The 17,997-nt window shown below is 37.8% G+C and overlaps 1 protein-coding gene across 2 annotated transcripts in view; it reads right to left on the bottom strand.

The window, feature by feature from the left end:
* Window positions 1-17,997, bottom strand: part of PLXDC2 (plexin domain containing 2) — a 426,407-nt gene that overhangs the window by 122,068 nt on the left and 286,342 nt on the right. For both annotated transcript variants that reach the window (XM_061435962.1, XM_061435963.1), the window contains 2 exons: window positions 8,710-8,832; window positions 3,036-3,154 (listed from right to left, as the gene is read on the bottom strand). In XM_061435962.1, coding sequence (XP_061291946.1) covers window positions 3,036-3,154; window positions 8,710-8,832 — 242 coding nt within the window. The remainder of the gene's footprint in view (window positions 1-3,035; window positions 3,155-8,709; window positions 8,833-17,997) is intronic.

Below are 17,997 nucleotides of genomic sequence, written 5' to 3'. Positions count from 1 at the left end.
GAATGCCTGCCAGTGCAGGAGACACTGGTTCCACCCCTGATCCTGGAAGATCCCACGTGCGGGCAGAGCAACTTGGGTACCACAACTACTGAGTCTGTGCTCTAGAGCCTGGGAGCCACAACTGCTAGGTCCACATGATACCACTGAAGCCTGCATGCCCTAGAGCAGGTCCTTGGCCACAAGAGAAGCCCCCACAATCAGAAACCTGCGTACCGCAAGTAGAGAGTAGCCCCTGCTCTCCGCAGCTAGAGGAAAGCCCTCACAGCAACAAAGTCCTGGCACAGCAATAAACAAAATAAATAAATAAAAGTATTTTAAAAATTAAAAAGTAATTTTAGTTCTGTATATTTAATCAGAACAGGACTATAAAATTATACTCCTTTATGTTCTTACAATTTCATTAGCTCTATAGCTTAACTCCTGACTTTATGGGACGATAATTGTATAATATATTGGAGTCCGATGGAAAGATTATTAAAAAGCAATCATTAAAACATATTTATTGAAATGAAACAAATGAGAAATAGATTTGTGACTTGTTGTACATAATCTTCTTGGGAAAGAAAAAAAACGTTGAGGTGTCCTCGGGTCACCATATTAAAGAATATTGCTGTGGATTGTCCATATGAAGCTCTGTAACCTCAGGCATATCAATTAACCTCTCTGTCTGCATAGCTGTAAAATCAAGGTAATTGTGTATAACCTAACTCCATAGTCAAGCCACTCACATTTACTAAACACCTTCTATGTGCCTGTGCCTTTGTGGAAGGATAAGAATATAAGATATTGCTGAAGAATTGAAAACTATCATGTGTGTGAAAGCACGTTGTCAAGGATAACACATTAGGCAAACAACTATGTCACACTCTCAAATTATAAATGCTTTTCTAGAAAGGCCAGGAGCACCTAGCTGTAACCTCAAATGGGCAGGAGGGTCTTTACTGTGGCAGATTTTACAAGCAGAACCTTGCCTTAGAAAAATAAAATACAAGACAGTTATCAGGAAGAAAAAAGTAGAACAGAAAACAAGGAACTGGTTTTTAACCAGGAAGGAGAAAGGGCAGCAAGGCAAATGACAAAGAAATGACTTCCTTTAGCACTCTAAATTCACAAGGACTGATAGTCTGGGAATATCAAGAAAGTGTTAAAATTGCCTCTTAGCTTAATATTCCCATGACAATACAGGAAAATCACAATGGAAAATTTCTCTTCAGTTAAATAAAGAAAAGAAAAGGACATTTAAAAAATATCAATCTCACTACAAAGAGAGAATAGGAAAAATAAACTGTTACTATGCAGTATGAGACACCCATTGAGAACAGTATAAATAAAGATGACAATTTTGATAATAAGGTTTAGAGAGAGAGAGAGACCACAATAAGAACACAAACCTCTGTTTTGACAAAGCCTACAGTTAGTGCGATTTCAGATTCTAGACTTTCTGACTCTTCATCTTTCCAGAAATTTTACCACTGTTAGTTACAATGTCGAAAATAACATTGCATAACATTACTTGGCAGTTCCAGCAATACACTGGATTACAATGAAAACCAGGAATGCATAAGTCCCTTTAAGCAATATTCTCTCAGATTCCAAGGAGCGTGATGTAAGGAACAGGTGGGCTATGATATCAAAACAGCTTTGGGTGAGGATGCAACAAGCAGAGTAGATCTTCTCTTCTATTCTATGTCCACAAGTGCCCCAAGTAAATGATTAATTCCACATGGAAGAATTCTTCAAAGGAATGGAAACATTTAACATGGTTACGAGATTTCCAAAAGTTGGCCTATTTAACTGAAACATAACTATCCCTCACTTTATAGAAAAGATAGATTTCAGAAGATGTGACCAAAGTGAATCCTTTTAACATCATTGGCATCTTTTTTAGAGTCAGGGATTCATTTCCCAAGGGAAAAATAACCCTTCAGTTGGAAATAAGATGGTGAGTCAGTATTACAGTATTATAAATACTCATTTAGACATGGTCAATAATGCCCATTATCAATTCACATTGTCAGAATTTCTCTCATGATTAGTGACTGCCTAAAACATAATTTCTGATACTTCTGAAACTTTATTCTTAAATTCTTTGCTACCTTCTCCCCAAGTTTAGGTTGTCTAATAGATCTTAATTACATTGTCAACAGAGTGTTAAATCAAACACGCTATTATTCTAATTTAGACATTCTGTAAATTTAAGGTTGCAATCTAGTCAATTTCTATTCTCTGTCAACGTGGGGAAATGAAACAAAGTTTAAATTTCCTTATTCATTCTGTCACTTAGATCTCTAATTAATCTTTGCTGCGTGCCTGCTTAGTCTCTTCAGTTATATCCGACTCGTCGGGACTCCATGCACTGTAGCCGACTAGGCTGCTCTGTCCATGGGATTCTCAGGCAAGAACGCTGGAGTGGGTGGCCATGCCCTCCTCCAGGGGATCTTTCTGACCCAGGGATCGAACCTGTGTCTCCTGTGTCTCCTGCTTTGCCAGCGGATTCTTTACCACTGAGTCACTGGGGAAGCCCTAATCTTTCCTATCAGGTAGCAATAAACACTAGCCAAAGGACTTGTCGACTCAGCTGTTCTGGAATGCTCTCAGTATTGGGTCATCGAGCCACACAAATCTTCATGTCTATTAACACTTTGAAATTAGAGTCAAAAGATGTCACAGAAGATGATGAGGCAAAAACAAATAATATAAACATAAACAACCAGATTTAGATGAAAATCCTTCCAATTGGGAATATTTTTTTTTCTCAGAGACATTTCTTTATACTATCACAAGAATATAATTATTTAATAATTTTAATGAAATTCAAGGGTCATAATGCCAAAGATATGAGAATGCAAAAATAAAACCCCAAAATAACCGGTGTTATCCAGCAGATTTTAAAAACTGTATTTTTTTAATAAAGCAAAAGAAATCAAGAGGTGAGAAAATGACTTGAGGTTCATGAATGTTAAATGCCCTTTACTTGACACCTGGAGAAAATGATAGAGGTCAAAGGGCAAAGAACTCATCAATGTATTACTTACTTCTTTATATCCAAAGATGATGCGTCCATCCATGAGGAGGGTTGCTTGGAATGTGAAGCTTCCCAGGTTGTAATTATCCTGGAGATGTACATGGTCCCATTGGACAACAAGCGCTGTGCCTATAAACCCCATTGGAACAGAAGAAATGCGATGAGAAAAATAACTCAATCAGTTCTGGTGGGAATCTTCACAAAAGCATGGATCTAACTTTCTCATCTAGTAGTTGTGCTACTTGAATTGTATATAGTTAACTGGAATTCTGTTACTGAAATAGCATTTGGGATATTTATAAAGAATTGAGTATTCTCTAAATCTAACCTCATACTGAGGTTAATATTGAGCCCAGTATGGGGGAATTTTGCCTTAGGAAGTCCATTAATGTTAATGGGTTTACTGTCTGCTTAAATTTCCATGAGCCACTTTCAAAATGCAACCCAAGTGACTTGAATGAACTTCAAATACATTTGACAAATGCTGAGAGAGAAAGGAACACATTCAGGGAAGCTAGCATCACTTATAACAGACTTGAAGATGTCTCTTCCATATTTAGAATTATACTCTTCCGTGCTGAAGACATTTCTTTAACACTAATGGGAATTTTCTTCTTTTATTCACAATGCCTGCATTTCCGTCTTTGTAGTATTGCTTCTAGAAGGTTGCAAGGTAGCTTTAAGTGCCCCAGGCTAAGATTTCTGAAGCCCCCTTGAAGTACACTGGGATGACTCTTCAGTGCTATATATCACAGTCTGATAAGTCAATCTGCCAATGTTTACTATAAAATTATTAACATGAAATATTAATTGAAACACAGCTTAATAGCCACCAATGAGACAACAAGGATGAATCTGGAGGGGCACTAAGCTAAGTGAAATAAGCCAAAAAGAGAAAGAGAAAAACTGCATGGTATCACGTTCGTGTGAAATCTTAAAGCAGGGACTAGAGTCTGGGGCAAAAAGAAATGCTAACAAAAGGATACCAACTTTCATTGATATAATAAATAAGGTCTGAGGATCTGATGTGTAACACAGGGAATACAGTGTCTGGCACTGGAGGTATGTGTGCTTGCTCACTCGCTCCAGTCATGTCCAACGCTATGACTCCATGGACTGTAGCCTGCCAGGCTCCTCTGTCCATGAGATTCAATTCTGGGCAAGAATACTGGAGTAGATAGCCATTCCCTTCTCCAGGGGAATCTTCCTAACCCATAGATCTAACCCATGTCTCCTGCATTACAGGTGGATTTTTTACTGTTGAGCCACAGGGGAAGCCCAACACTGTATAATATAATCAAAATTTACTGAGAATAAAACCTAAAGAGTTCACATCAGAAAAACAAAAGGTACATATGTGAGGGGATGAATATGTTAGTTAATTTGATGGTAGAAATTCTTTCCCAAGGTATACATATATCACATTATCACACTGTACACTTTAAATACAGAAAAATATTTGTTTCTTTGAGGTAAAACTTTATCAGTAAAAACATTATTTTTGACTTTTACCTTGGTATGTTTAGTCATAAGCAGCACCTAAGACATAGCCCTGTTTTAAGTGAAAATCTATGTCTCTTCCTTTCATGGGCATCTCTGTATCTCTGCTACTATATATATATATATTTTTTTTTTTTCTAAACTGGAAAAGGCGAGAGGACAGTAATAGCCAGGAAATTTTCCATAACTGTAGAAGTAAAAGGGTCTTCTGATCATGAAATGCCTCTTAACAACTGCTTCTTTTCCTTCACACGTGTCCACACCTTTCAAGATCTGGTCTCCTCCTAATTCCTATCCTTGCTAATTTCTATCTTCACTAATTTCAATCAGCACTTTGATGGTGCAGAGAGAACACCGAACTGGCAGGCAGATGATCTAGACTTGGGTCCTGCCTCTCAAACTTTTTGTGTGACTTTGGACACAATCTGCTTGAACCTGTATCTTCTGCAACATGGGAAGACTAATTTTCACTTTCTAGAGATTTCTGCATTCAGCTCCCAAATACATAGTTTCTGCACATTCTTGTGCACAAAAGGGGTCTACCTCTTTTTGAGTAATTAAATGTTTTTAATGCAAATTCTGATGATGATATTCTCCCCGTATTATTATAGCAGGCTTTATAAAATAACACTAAAATGTGCGAATAAGTCCTATCACAGCTCCTCCAACATTTGTTAATTTAAGTGGGTCTACTGGTAAGATTGCTGTTGTTTAGTTGGTAAATAGTGTTTGACTCTGTGACTCCATGGAATGTAGCCCACCAGGCTCCTCTGTCCAGGGAATTCTCCAGGCAAGAATACTGGAGTGGGTTGTCATCTCCTCCTCCATGTGATCTTTTCGGCCTAGGGATCGAACCCCCGTCTGCTGCCTCTCCTGCATTGGTAGGTGGATTCCTTACCACTTAGCCACAAGAGAAGCCCACTAGTAAGATTAGTTGAGTGTAAATGTTATCCTTAAATTTTAAAATGACCTACGTTAAAATTACCTTCTTAAATTTTAAAATTATCTCTATTTTGTTTTATGAAATAATCAATACTTCAAGTTTCACCTGTTATTAAATCTAAAACCCTATAGTCCACAGGTTAGTGAGAGCGGCTTCTAGAGATATAATCTTATATTTCTCTTAGCAGATAATGATCACATATTGCTCTCTAGGTAGCACCTAACACAGGAAGCAACTAGATAAGTGAATCAAAAAACATTTTCTTTGGTCAGCTACGATGTAGGAGAATAACCTGTCAAGAGCAAAACTTGGACTCAAGCATGGAATTTACCAAAGAGCTGGGTTAGAGTGGTGCATCTCTGGGCTTATGACTGACAATCATATGTTGTTTCTCTGATGATGGACACAAAATCTAATGGCACAGTTCCTCCTGGTGGAGCTGAAGTTGTTATTTAAGCTCATGTTACAGACTACATGAGTTACTGCACCATCCTATGTGCTTAACGGAACTGAGCAGCTGGAACTTAGTATCGCTAGGGTGATCATCATACTTTCTGATCAGTAGTGGATGCCAATTTTTTAATCTCCAAAATAAAAACAGGCAAGTAGGCTGATCTAGGGGCATTTAAGGTCACTATTAACTCCAAATTTTCTGATTCTATGTTTGATTAGGTTTATGATTTCGATAAGAATTATGCTTCTAATCTGCTATTTATGAGCCATCAAATTATTTTTCTAATAAAAGATTTAGTTTAATAACTTTTCTAGTTCTTGTGCATTAATATTCTGTGACTTCCTTACACTCCAGTAGTTATCTAGTCTGGCTATCATATCTGGAAGCATCGTCTGATTTTTAAAACCTAGTGTTTTAATACTGCAGAAATTTCATCTTAGAAGAAATGTTCTAAACTGCCACTGTCTCCTTTAGAGAAGTTTTGCTTTCCTAAAATGTTGAGTTTCCCATCCTTAAGCACTCCTTCAATGATCCTAACCAATCAGAATTAGAAATATTTCAGTAAGTTGCTCTGGTATGAAAGGACTTTGTGAAGATCCTTACAATATTGAGAAGTGCTTCTATCATTTAATAAAACACAGAAATTACTAGCTTTTATTATTATAAGAACTCAGTATTCCCATTGATTACTACACAGAAGATATTTCAATAAAGTAAAAATACAATAGTTCTTGAGTATTTGTACTTTCACAAGTCTCAGAATTAAAAATCAATTTACATACTTAATTTTTTTCATTTATTCATTCATTGTATAATTATTGAGGACCTACTGTGTATTGAGTTCTCGTGCCACGTATGCAAGAGAAAATCATTTCTTATAAATAGCCACTGGCCTTTAGAATCCAGTTGAAGTGGCACATATCAATTTTTCAAAATCATTTTAATAAAGGTAAAATTTAACTACGGAGCTACTTAGGCACAAGATATGTGAGAGAGTGTATGGGGAAGGAGACAATATGTTTTATGATTTTGATGTTAATGATATAAACACTTGATCAACAGAAGCTTGTGTCCATGACTAAATGTCTCAACATAATCTAGTAAGTGACAAAGCTTGGAAAATACTCAACTTTCTAAACTACATAGGGTAGATTCCTTAGGTGATTCAGGAAATAAGCTTCAGATAAGTTGCTCATTGTAGCTCTGTCTAAAGTATACTCAAAATCTGCTTGTATATCTTTGACCCTTTGTACGTCAATTTCCTTTAAGTGAGAGGACAGAATATAACAGTTCTTAACATAACAGAAGGAAATAATTATTATAGTTAATATTTAGAGTTAACTTCATTTATTGGAGCATACTTTGGTGTTATTCAAATTGTTTGAAATCTGTTTCTCAAAGTGCACATCTGAATGTGTTTAGTTGTCTTCCTCTTTTGCTATTTTGACTTGTAAAATGACTTTATCACACTGGCCAGATCTCTTTCAGCAAAGTGATGTCATTTTCCCAAAGCTGAGGTCACCAATAAGTCTATGCTACCCTACGGTTAATTTCTCCCTTGGTCATTAAGGCAAGACAAGAGGAGAAATAACTCTGTTCAGGCCACATGCTTCTATTTTTTAAAAGATGATCCTCATATGGGCAAATAAATAATATTTTTGTATTGTAAAGAGTACAGAAATTTCTATTTTTAAGTTTCCAAAACAAACTCTCTTTTCCTATATTCTTTTTCTATCATAGTTACAGTCTTAACTAAGATGTAGACAGGAAAATTCATTTATGTTTTTAGGAACATCAATTTCTTACTTAGGTTTGGGGGCATTTAGTGACATAGTCTACTTCTTCCTTGACTATTTTGTGTGTTCCCCTAAAGAAGTAGTAGGGATAGGCTGTTGTCAGTATATATGATAAACTTTAACAGCTCTATTTCATATTTCAAAGTCAGGAAAACTTTTTCCTTAAGTGAATTTTGTTGTTTAGTTGCTGAGTTGTGTCTGACTCTTCTGCAACCCCCTGGACTGTAGCCACCAGGCTCCTCTGTCCATGGGATTTCTGTACTGGACCGGTTTGCCATTTCCTTCTCTAGAGGATCTTCCCTACCCAGGAATCATACTCACGTCAACTTGGCAGGTGGATTCTTTACCACTGAGCCATCTGGGAAGGCCAAGTGAATTTTAATTACTCACTATCCTATATTTTCTGGAGAAGGAAATGGCAACTCACTCCAGTACTCTTGGCTGGAAAATCCCAAGGATGGAGCAGCCTGATAGGCTACAGTCCATGATGTTGCAAAGAGTCGGACACGACTGAGTGACTTCACTACTACACCATCCTATATTTTCAAAATATACAAATAGTTTATAAGTTTTAGAAATTTAATATCAATATATTATGCCAGTTGTCTCTACCTAAAAATCAGAACTAAAAAATTTTCCTTATTTACTTCTTTTTAGTAGGAAGGACTTACTTCAAATAGCATCAAATAAATGTGTTTGCTTTGTCCAAAACAATGTTTGCTGCAACTCATTTATTATATTCCCTAATACATGTTAATAAATGTTTGTTAAATGAGCAAATGAATGAATGAATACGTGAGTGACATTTTACCATATACTTTATCCACTTATTATAGTATTAATTGGTGTAGTATAACATTTGTTACCTCAGGCTATTTGCACCAGTTAACAAATCCAGTCTAAACCCAACATTACAAAAATATTAATATGAATCTGATGATCAGTGTTTATAAGTATACATTCAGCAAAATATAGGCTAACCAACACATACCATTATCAAAATATCTGACAGTTGAATTTCTGGATACACTGGGATCAAAATTTGCCATTAAAGGTGCTATGTACTGTGTGGCCGTTAGCATTCGGTGCACAACTTCACCAGTGTATATGAAACCTGTAATTAGAAAAACAGGAGCTTGTTAAGAAAAAAACAGAATATTTAAATTAAAATATCCCAACTCCACTTCACTGACATTTTGAAAAATCACAGTAGCTAAAAAAGAAACATAATTAATATCTTAATATCTGATCAGCAATAGTTGAGTCTGGATTAATATGGTAGCAGAATAATATACAATATGGTAGCAGAATAGTAATCATAAACTTATTATATGTACAATTAAGTGTGTGACTTAAAGTCACTTAAAGTGACTACTATCCCAAGAGATTATTAGGGTGAAAAGGCTAGGATAGTACTGTAAGTAATCCAAACATTAAATCTGCCTTTAGTAATCCCTTGTTATTTTTATACTAGTCAAACAGGTAAGCTCAGTTTACAAATTAATGTATTCTCATGATGTTCAGTTACACATTCTTAATCTCAGTTTAGGACACTTTAGAATTCACACATACATATATTTAGTACTAAAATGCAGAAAGTATTTTGAACCATCTATTCAAAGTTGAAAGGAAGCTAAGCACTAAAGGATAAACTTCACATTTCTCAGATTGCTCAAGTAGCACCGTATCAAGGAGTTAGTCTATATGTAACCATTGATAATGCACAAATACCTCTCTATTTAGAGAGTTATCGATGTCAGCCTATTTCAGCTATTGGATAACGAGAGGGAATTTACTATGGAGAACTTCATCTTGAATTAAATTTCAATAGCTCCCATGTTACAACTCTACCCACTTTCAATTATTCACACTGGGTTTATTTACTTTGTGGATTATCCATGACAAATTGTTAATCCTATACTGGCTTCTGGCCTCCAAGGTCTTTAGCTGCCTAAAAGGAGAGTCAGTTCAGGAAATACTAATTTCTAATATTAAACTAGGAAGTGCACAATTAAGAACATATAAAAACATACATATACACACATTATTACCAAAGAAAATTCAAAGCAAGTTATTTGTGACAACGCAATTGTAATGTTTAGGTAATCATAAGTTAACTACATATCTGGGGTTACTATAGATCATTTTTATATTAATATTTTCATAAGAATTAATTTAATTTTTTTTTAAGAATTAGTTTTAGAAAAAGCAGAATTAAAAAAAAAAAACCCACAAAATTATGTTGAATTTAAACCCCTTAAAGTGTAAAACTTTTATCTCATTTCATGGTCTGAATAAAGCTTTCATTAGCATATCATGGCCCTCATTGTTTCAAATTCTCTATTGCAATTTCTACTAAGTTATTGGAGAATTAAATCTGTAGTTTGTTATTGTTGTTTAGTTGCTAGGTCGTGTCCAACTCTTGTGAGACGCCATGGCCTGTAGCCCACAGGGCTCCTCTGTCCATGGAATTTTCCAGGCAAGAATACCACGGTGGGTTGCCAATTTCCTTCTCCAGAGGATCTTCCTGACCCAGTCTCCTGTACTGGCAGGCAGATTCTTTATCACTGAGCCACCAGGGAAGCCCTAAATCTGTAGTTATTTAGTTTGAAATCAATTTCTGTCTTTCCAGCAGTGTCTTCTTTCCTTTGACTTCCTTTTTATTTTTCACCAAAGGCATAATTTAATCATAGCCATTCAGGTTTTAAAAAGATACTTAAACTGGTAAAATCTTTAGCATGTTATAGTCATCAATTACTCTTTGTTCCTCATTCACCAAAAAAAAAAAAAACTTTCAAAATAAATTCCCAGTGTCTTGAGCAGAACTTTGTAATTTGCAATGTCACACAGCTCAAGTGTACTGAAAGACGATAGTAGGGTGAAAGTCATTGCTTTTACTTGATTTCCCTGTGGATTCTCAGAGTCATGCTCTCAGTGTTCAAAGTCCAACACCCTTAAAATTATAAAGATGAAGAGTGACTATTTTTCAGGGTCTGTGATTTTTTTCTCTTATCCTCACCAGTGTGCCTTTTATAATTTCACCATTGAAAGGAAGACAACAATTCTATAAATATAATCTTTTAAGGAAAAGATTGATTTACACTCTGAAAGTGTTCTTTCAGGGTCAATATCTCTGGATAGTTATTCCTCTACTTTAAATTTTCCATGTACTAATAAGAGAAACTGATTGAATTAAAGAATAAGGAGAGCAGTAATTCAAGGCAGTAAGATAATTTTAAATCAATACAATATTCATTCATTGAAACAACTGCAGTAAGAAATTGCAGCAGCAATTCCTAAAAACAGAATTGAAAAATACAGTCATAAAAGATTTCAGATACATAATTCTCACTATTTTTAAAATAAATAAGATTACAGTTATTTTATAGATTTCTCAAAATGTTATTCTCCATTCTGTATAACCCAGTTTTCAGATAAGGAAAATCACTCTCTCACTTCCTCTCATCAGGAAAAAGTTTTCCAGGACTAGAATTTCTCAGATTTCAAAGGTGAAGTCTCAAACTGTTCCCAAAGAACTAAGTGAAAAGATGAAAGAATTTGCTAATGTGTAAAAGCTATATTTGTATGCTAAGTCACTTCAGTCGTGTCCAACTCTGTGTGACCCCATAGACAGCAGCCCATCAGGTTCCCCCGTCCCTGGGATTCTCCAGGCAAGAACACTGGAGTGGGTTGCCATTTCCTTCTCCAATGCATGAAAGTGAAAAGTGAAAGTGAAGTCGCTCAGTCGTGTTCAACTCTTAGCGATCCCATGGACTGCAGCCCACCAGGCTCCTCTGTCCATGAGGATTTTCCAGGCAAGAGTACTGGAGTGGGGTGCCATTTAAACTATCGGAGTATTACAATTGCTACAACTTCTACTAACAAGAAGAGAAGTGAAAAATTGCTCAGTCATGTGCGACTCTTTGTGATTCCAAGGACTTTAGCCTAGCAGGCTCCTCCGTCCGTGACATTTTCTAGGCAAGAGTACTGGAGTGGGTTGTCATTTCCTTCTCCAGAGGATCTTCCTGACCCAGGGATCAAACCCAGGTCTCCTGCATTGCAGACACTTTACCCTCTGAGCCACCAGGGTAGACCCACTAACAAGAAGCTACTACTATAATTACTAGCACATCTGCCACTATGATTAATCTGCTGCCACTATTACCATTAATACCACTACCGCGAAGACTAATGTGAAAAACAATTCAAGAATACAAAGATTCCACTACTCCATACAATGAGTTTAATTTTGCTAATTCAGAGAATATTTGTTTTCTTTAGCCATATGAAACCCAATTCCTCCATTATCTTAGGTTAGTTCTTAATGACTATAAAGTAAAATGCTTGAATGTAGCCATGGGCCCTACTGAGTTCTCCTTACACTCCTAAGTTTTAAAAATATCATTTTAGAAATGATTAATAACTGAGTGGAGAGAAACCTTCCAGGCCTGCTGAGAGCAGGGAGGGAAGTGTAATCAGGTGTTGAATAAGAACCAGCTATGCAAAGTAAAGCATCCTTTATTTGAATAAATTTTTTCCAAATCTTCAAAAAGCACTCATAGCTGTCTCTTGTCTTTAGCTATCTAGGGCATGTCCACTTGTACAGAAAAAATATTTCATTTTTCTGGTCCTTCACATTTTAAGGTAATTTAGGTAACATATATTTACTGTTTTTAAATTTTTTTTTTTATTTTCAAGCTTGGTTGTAGCCACTTGAAAAGCTGATCACAAAATGTCTCTTTTACTCATTACGTATTTCTAGTTTAAATAGAATTTATCTACCTGGTCATAAGATTTGTAGAAAAGTGGTTATTACTGAGCAAATGTGTAACTCAATGATACTTCCACTTAAAAAGTCCAAATAAGAGAAGCAAATGTGTTTTGATTTTTGAATTTCAACAGTTACACACTTCTCGTGCTTTCATTACTAAGCCTAAAGTCAAGTTCTGAGCTCAGCTATAATTGGCAGATTTTCTCTTGCAACTGAAGGATCTACTTTGCTATTTCTGTAGATGGTCTCTGCTGCTAAGTCACTTCAGTTGTGTCTGACTCTGTGCGACCCCATAGATGGCAGCCCACCAGGCTCTCCCGTCCCTGGGATTCTCCAGGCAAGAATACTGGAGTGGGTTGCCATTTCCTTCTCCAGTGCAGGAAAGTGAAACGTGAAAGTGAATTCTCTTAGTCAGGTCCGACTCTTCGTGACCCCATGGACCAGCCCACCAGGCTTCCCTGTCCATGGGATTTCCCAGGCAAGAGTACTGGAGTGGGTTGCCCTTGCCCTCTCCAGTCACTTGAATAATCTATAGTTCTAAATTTGTACACCTCCTCAAGCATTTGAGAATTCTATCACTGTAAGTCCTGATATGAATAACCCCTACACAATAATTATATATTTACTAACCATGATTACATATTTATTAACCACAAATATTATTCTGATAATTGTGAGACTAGCCAATACCTATGTGGTGCTAGTTCGCTTTAATCGTATTCCACTCTCTCTGACCCCACAGACTGTAGCCTGTCAGTCTCCTCTGTCCATGGGATTTTCCAGGCCAGAATACTGGAGTAGGTTGTCATTTCCTTCTCCAAGGGATCTTTCTGACCCAGGGATTGAACCCACATCTCTTACCTCTCTTGCACTGACAGGAGGGTTCTTTACCACTAGCACCACCCAGGTACCCCTTTCCAATAAAGTCTTGTACTTTGTCAGTACATGTGTCTTCCCAGACAATTCATTTTAGAATATTAAACAGGAGCCTGCTCTTGGGTCCTGGAAGGGGTCCCCTCTCAGGTAACAGTTTCACTCAGAGGGTGGCACACACAGAAAGGGCCTGGAAGCTGCACACATACACCCTTCCCCTTCCCTTTGCCTTATGCATCTCTTCCATTCAGGTGTTCCTGAGTTGAATCCTTTATAATAAACCAGTGTGTATATGAGTGAAAATTGCTTCGTTGTGTCTGACTCTGCAACCCCATGGACTGTAGCATGCCAGGCTCCTCTGTCCATGGAATTCTTCAGACAAGAATAGTGTAGTGGGTAGCTGTTCCCTTCTCCTGGAGATCTTCCCAACTCAGGGATGGAAACCAGGTATCCCGCATTGCAGGCAGATTTTTCACCATCTGAGCCACCAGGGAAGCCCAAGAATACTACAGTGGGTAGCCTATTCCTTCTCCAGGGGATCTTCCCAACCCAGGAATCAACTGGGGTTTTCTGCATTTCAGGTGAATTCTTTACTGGCTGAGCTACCAGGGAAGCTCCAATACCTATATGCATGTGTGCTAAGTTGCTTCAGTTGTGTCCAACTCTTTGCAACACTATGGACTATAGCCTGCCAGGCTCCTCTGTCCATGGAGATTCTCCAGGCAAGAATACTGGAGTGGGTTGCCATGCCCTCTTCCAGGGGATCTTCCTGACCCAGGGATTAAACCCGTGTATCCTATGGCTCCTGCAGTGAAGGCAGATTCTTTATCACTGAGCTACCAGGGAAGACCCCAATACCTATATGGGCCTTACCAATTACATAATTTTTATATATTTTCTTCAATGTGTCCTTATAATAACTTTGAAAGGAATTACATTATTGATTTTGTTGTTGTTTAATCACTAAATTGTGTCTGACTCTTTGTGACCCCATAGAATGTAGACCACCAGTCTCCTCTGTCCATGGGATTCTCTATGTAGGAGTGGGTTGCATTTCCTTCTCCAGGGGATCTCCCCCACCTGGGGATTGAACCTGCATTGCAGGTGGATTCTCTACCTCTGAGACACCAGGGATGTCCACATTATTAATATTAGTATTATTACTATTAGGCTTCCCAGGCGGCACTAGTGGTAATGAATCTACCTGCCAATGCAGGAGATGCAAGTTTCCATTTATTAAATGAAGCATGTAATGAAGCTGGATAATTTGCTTAAAGCCACATGGCTAGAATTGGTCTCCAAATTTTATGACCTCTTCACAACATACTTTAGAATTCATTACCTGTCAATAACTAGACATTCTCCCTCACTGGATTTCATTCTTAAAGAGTTTGAGGAAGAAAAGACCTGTTGTCTCTGTGAAAGTTCCAACACCTCCACCTTAGAGCAGAGCGGCAGTCCTCTTAAGTCCTGCTACTTTTACTGTACTGCTTCAGCCTCTATTCTTTTAACTGCAAATTGAATAAGTAGATTTAAATTAGATTACTCTAGTGAAAGTGAAAGTCGATCAGTCATATCCAACTCTTTGTGACACCATGGACTCTTTACCAACTGAGCTAGGAGGGATGTCCTCTATTACAGTCCCCCAAATGACTCTCAGATTGGTAGGTGAATGACATATGAGTAGAGAATTTATTTAATGGTGAAATCAAGTTATTTCAAATAATTTTACTTAAGTTCTTTGACTTTAGTGACTTAAGTTCCTTGGCCTTTCTGGGCCTCAGATCTCTAATCCATTAAATGGAGGAATAATCATATCAATATCATTGGATTGTTATGATGGTTGAATGAGTTAATAAATAAAAAACACCCAAAGACAGTGTTTAAAACAAAAATGTGCAAGAAAAAAACAATCAATTAAATTCTCCCTAGAGGGGATGGAAAGTCCCATGGGCGGAGGAGCCTGGTAGGCTGCAGTCCACGGGGTAACTAGAGTCGGACACGACTGAGCGACTTCACTTTCACTTTTCACTTTCATGCATTAGAGAAGGAGATGGCAACCCACTCCAGTGTTCTTGTCTGGAGAATCCCAGGGACAGGGAAGCCTGATGGGCTGCCATCTGTGGGGTTACACAGAGTTGGACACGACTGAAGCAACTTAGCAGCAACAGCAGAGGGGATGGGAGGGAGACCCAAGAGAGAGGGGATATATGTATACTTATAACATCTATTTCTGCTTTATTGACTATGCCAAAGCCTTTGACTGTGTGGATCACAATAAACTGGAAAATTCTTCAAGAGATGGGAATACCAGACCACCTGACCTGCTTCTTGAGAAACCTGTATGCAGGTCAGGAAGCAACAGTTAGAAATGGACATGAAACAACAGACTGGTTCCAAATAGGAAAAGGAGTACATCAAGGCCGTATATTGTCACCCTGCTTATTTAACTTATATGCAGAGTACATCATGAGAAACGCTGGGCTGGAAGGAGCACAAGCTGAAATCAAGATTGCCGGGAGAAATATCAGTAACTTCAGATATGCAGATGATACCACCTTTATGGCAGAAAGTGAAGAAGAACTAAAAAGCCTCTTGATGCAAGTGAAAGAGGAGAGTGAAAAAGTTGGCTTAAAGCTCAACATTCAGAAAACTAAGATCATGGCATCTTGTCCCATCACTTCATGGCAAATAGATGGGGAAACAGTGGAAAAAGTGACAGACTTAAGCTCCAAGATCATTGCAGATGGTGACTGCAGCCATGAAATTAAAAGATGCTTACTCCTTGGCAGGAAAATTATGACTGACTTAGATAGCATATTAAAAAGCAGAGACATTCCTTTGCCAAAAAAGGTCTGTCTAGTCAAGGCTATGGTTTTTCCAGTAGTCATGTATGGATGTGAGATTTGGACTGTGAAGAAGGCTGAGCGCCAAAGAACTGATGCTTTTGAACTGTGGTGTTGGAGAAGACTCTTGAGAGTCCCTTGGTCTGCAAGGAGATCCAACCAGTCCATCCTAAAGGAAATCAGTCCTGAATATTCATTGGAAGGACTGATGTTGAAGCCGAAACTCCAATACTTTGGCCACCTGATGCAAAGAACTGATTCATTTGAAAAGACCTAATGCTGGGAAAGATTGAAGGCAGGAGGGGAAGGGCATGACAGAGGATGAGATGGTTGGATGGCATCACTGACTCAATGGACATGAGTTTGGGTAAACTCTGGGAGTTAGTGATGGACAGGGAGGCCTGGTGTGCTGTAGTCCATGGGGTCACAAATAGTAGGACATGACTGAGCAACTGAATTGAACTGGTGTGTGTGGTGGACAACTTGCTTGAAGCAAACAAATGAAGTTTTTGCATAATTCAACTTGCATTTTGCACAAATGCCATTTTATGAATCATAATACGTTATCCCATGCTATCTAAGCCAACCTCTTTCAGACAAATACATGCCTGTAATTCAGTCAGGGTTTTAAACAAAATCACATGTAGCAGCAACTGCTAATATGAAAATTAAGAGTTGTGGTAAGTTATCTGGTAAATGTCTGCCAGATGCAACTATACAATGATGGGTTTCATGTGACTGGCTTCCTTGAGACAAAATTGTTGCTAGCAGATCATGCAGTTCACTCTGAGGATACTGGTATGCACATGCAACTTCATTAAAGGAAAAAAGAAAGAAGAAACATTTCTGAAACTCATGTGAACTTACTAACCATGGGTACCTAGGAAGCAAACTATACTCTTCTCAATCATCAAATACATTTCCTCTACAATTCCAACCACCTGTTAAGGTAAAATACATCAATCAGATTTTATATAATGAAAACTTATATATGTCAAATGGAGAAGGCAATGGCACCCCACTCCAGTACTCTTGCCTGGAAAATCCCATGGACGGAGAAGCCTGGTGGGCTGCAGTCCATGGGGTCGCTAAGAGTTGGACATGACTGAGCGACTTCACTTTCACTTTTCACTTTCATGCATTGGAGAAGGAAATGGCAACCCACTCCAGTGTTCTTGCCTGGAGAATCCCAGGGATGGCGGAGCCTGGTGGGCTGCCGTCTATGGGGTCGCACAGTTGGACACAACTGAAGTGACTAGTAGCAGCAGCAGCATATATGTCAAAGTACATCAACTCTCATAGACTCCTTTATTCTATTGGCTTAAAGCCACATTGGGGATTACAAATTACAAGTTATCCTCTGGGGAAGAAAAACAACCAGTGGCAACTTGGTTATTGGCTGTAAATTATATACATGAAATTACCAATATAAGCATTTATGTTGAGGATACGAAGTGCCTCTCTTCAACCCCAGAAGGGAAGAACAGGAGCTAGAATTGTGTAGGTGAGTAAAAGAGAAACAAAAACTTATAACTTCTTTTGTTTTTTCATGTTTTCCAAGCTGTATGATCACAATTCATGTCAATACTTACTCTCATTGAGTTGCAATTTCTTCTGTAAATCAGACTAAAATTAATCCCCTTTTAAACAACACTGCTGTGTGCATTAGCTGGTGAAAAGGTTCTCTACAAATGTGGGTGCAATTTTACCACACAGAACATATACATCGAGCATTTCATTGCTCTGACATACTTTTAAAATCAGAGCTCTGGGGAGGCCCATCTGCCAC

The sequence above is a fragment of the Bos javanicus genome, chromosome 13 (genome assembly GCF_032452875.1).
Source record: "Bos javanicus breed banteng chromosome 13, ARS-OSU_banteng_1.0, whole genome shotgun sequence".
Classification (NCBI taxonomy): domain Eukaryota; kingdom Metazoa; phylum Chordata; class Mammalia; order Artiodactyla; family Bovidae; genus Bos; species Bos javanicus.
This window is presented reverse-complemented; position numbering and strand designations above follow the sequence as displayed.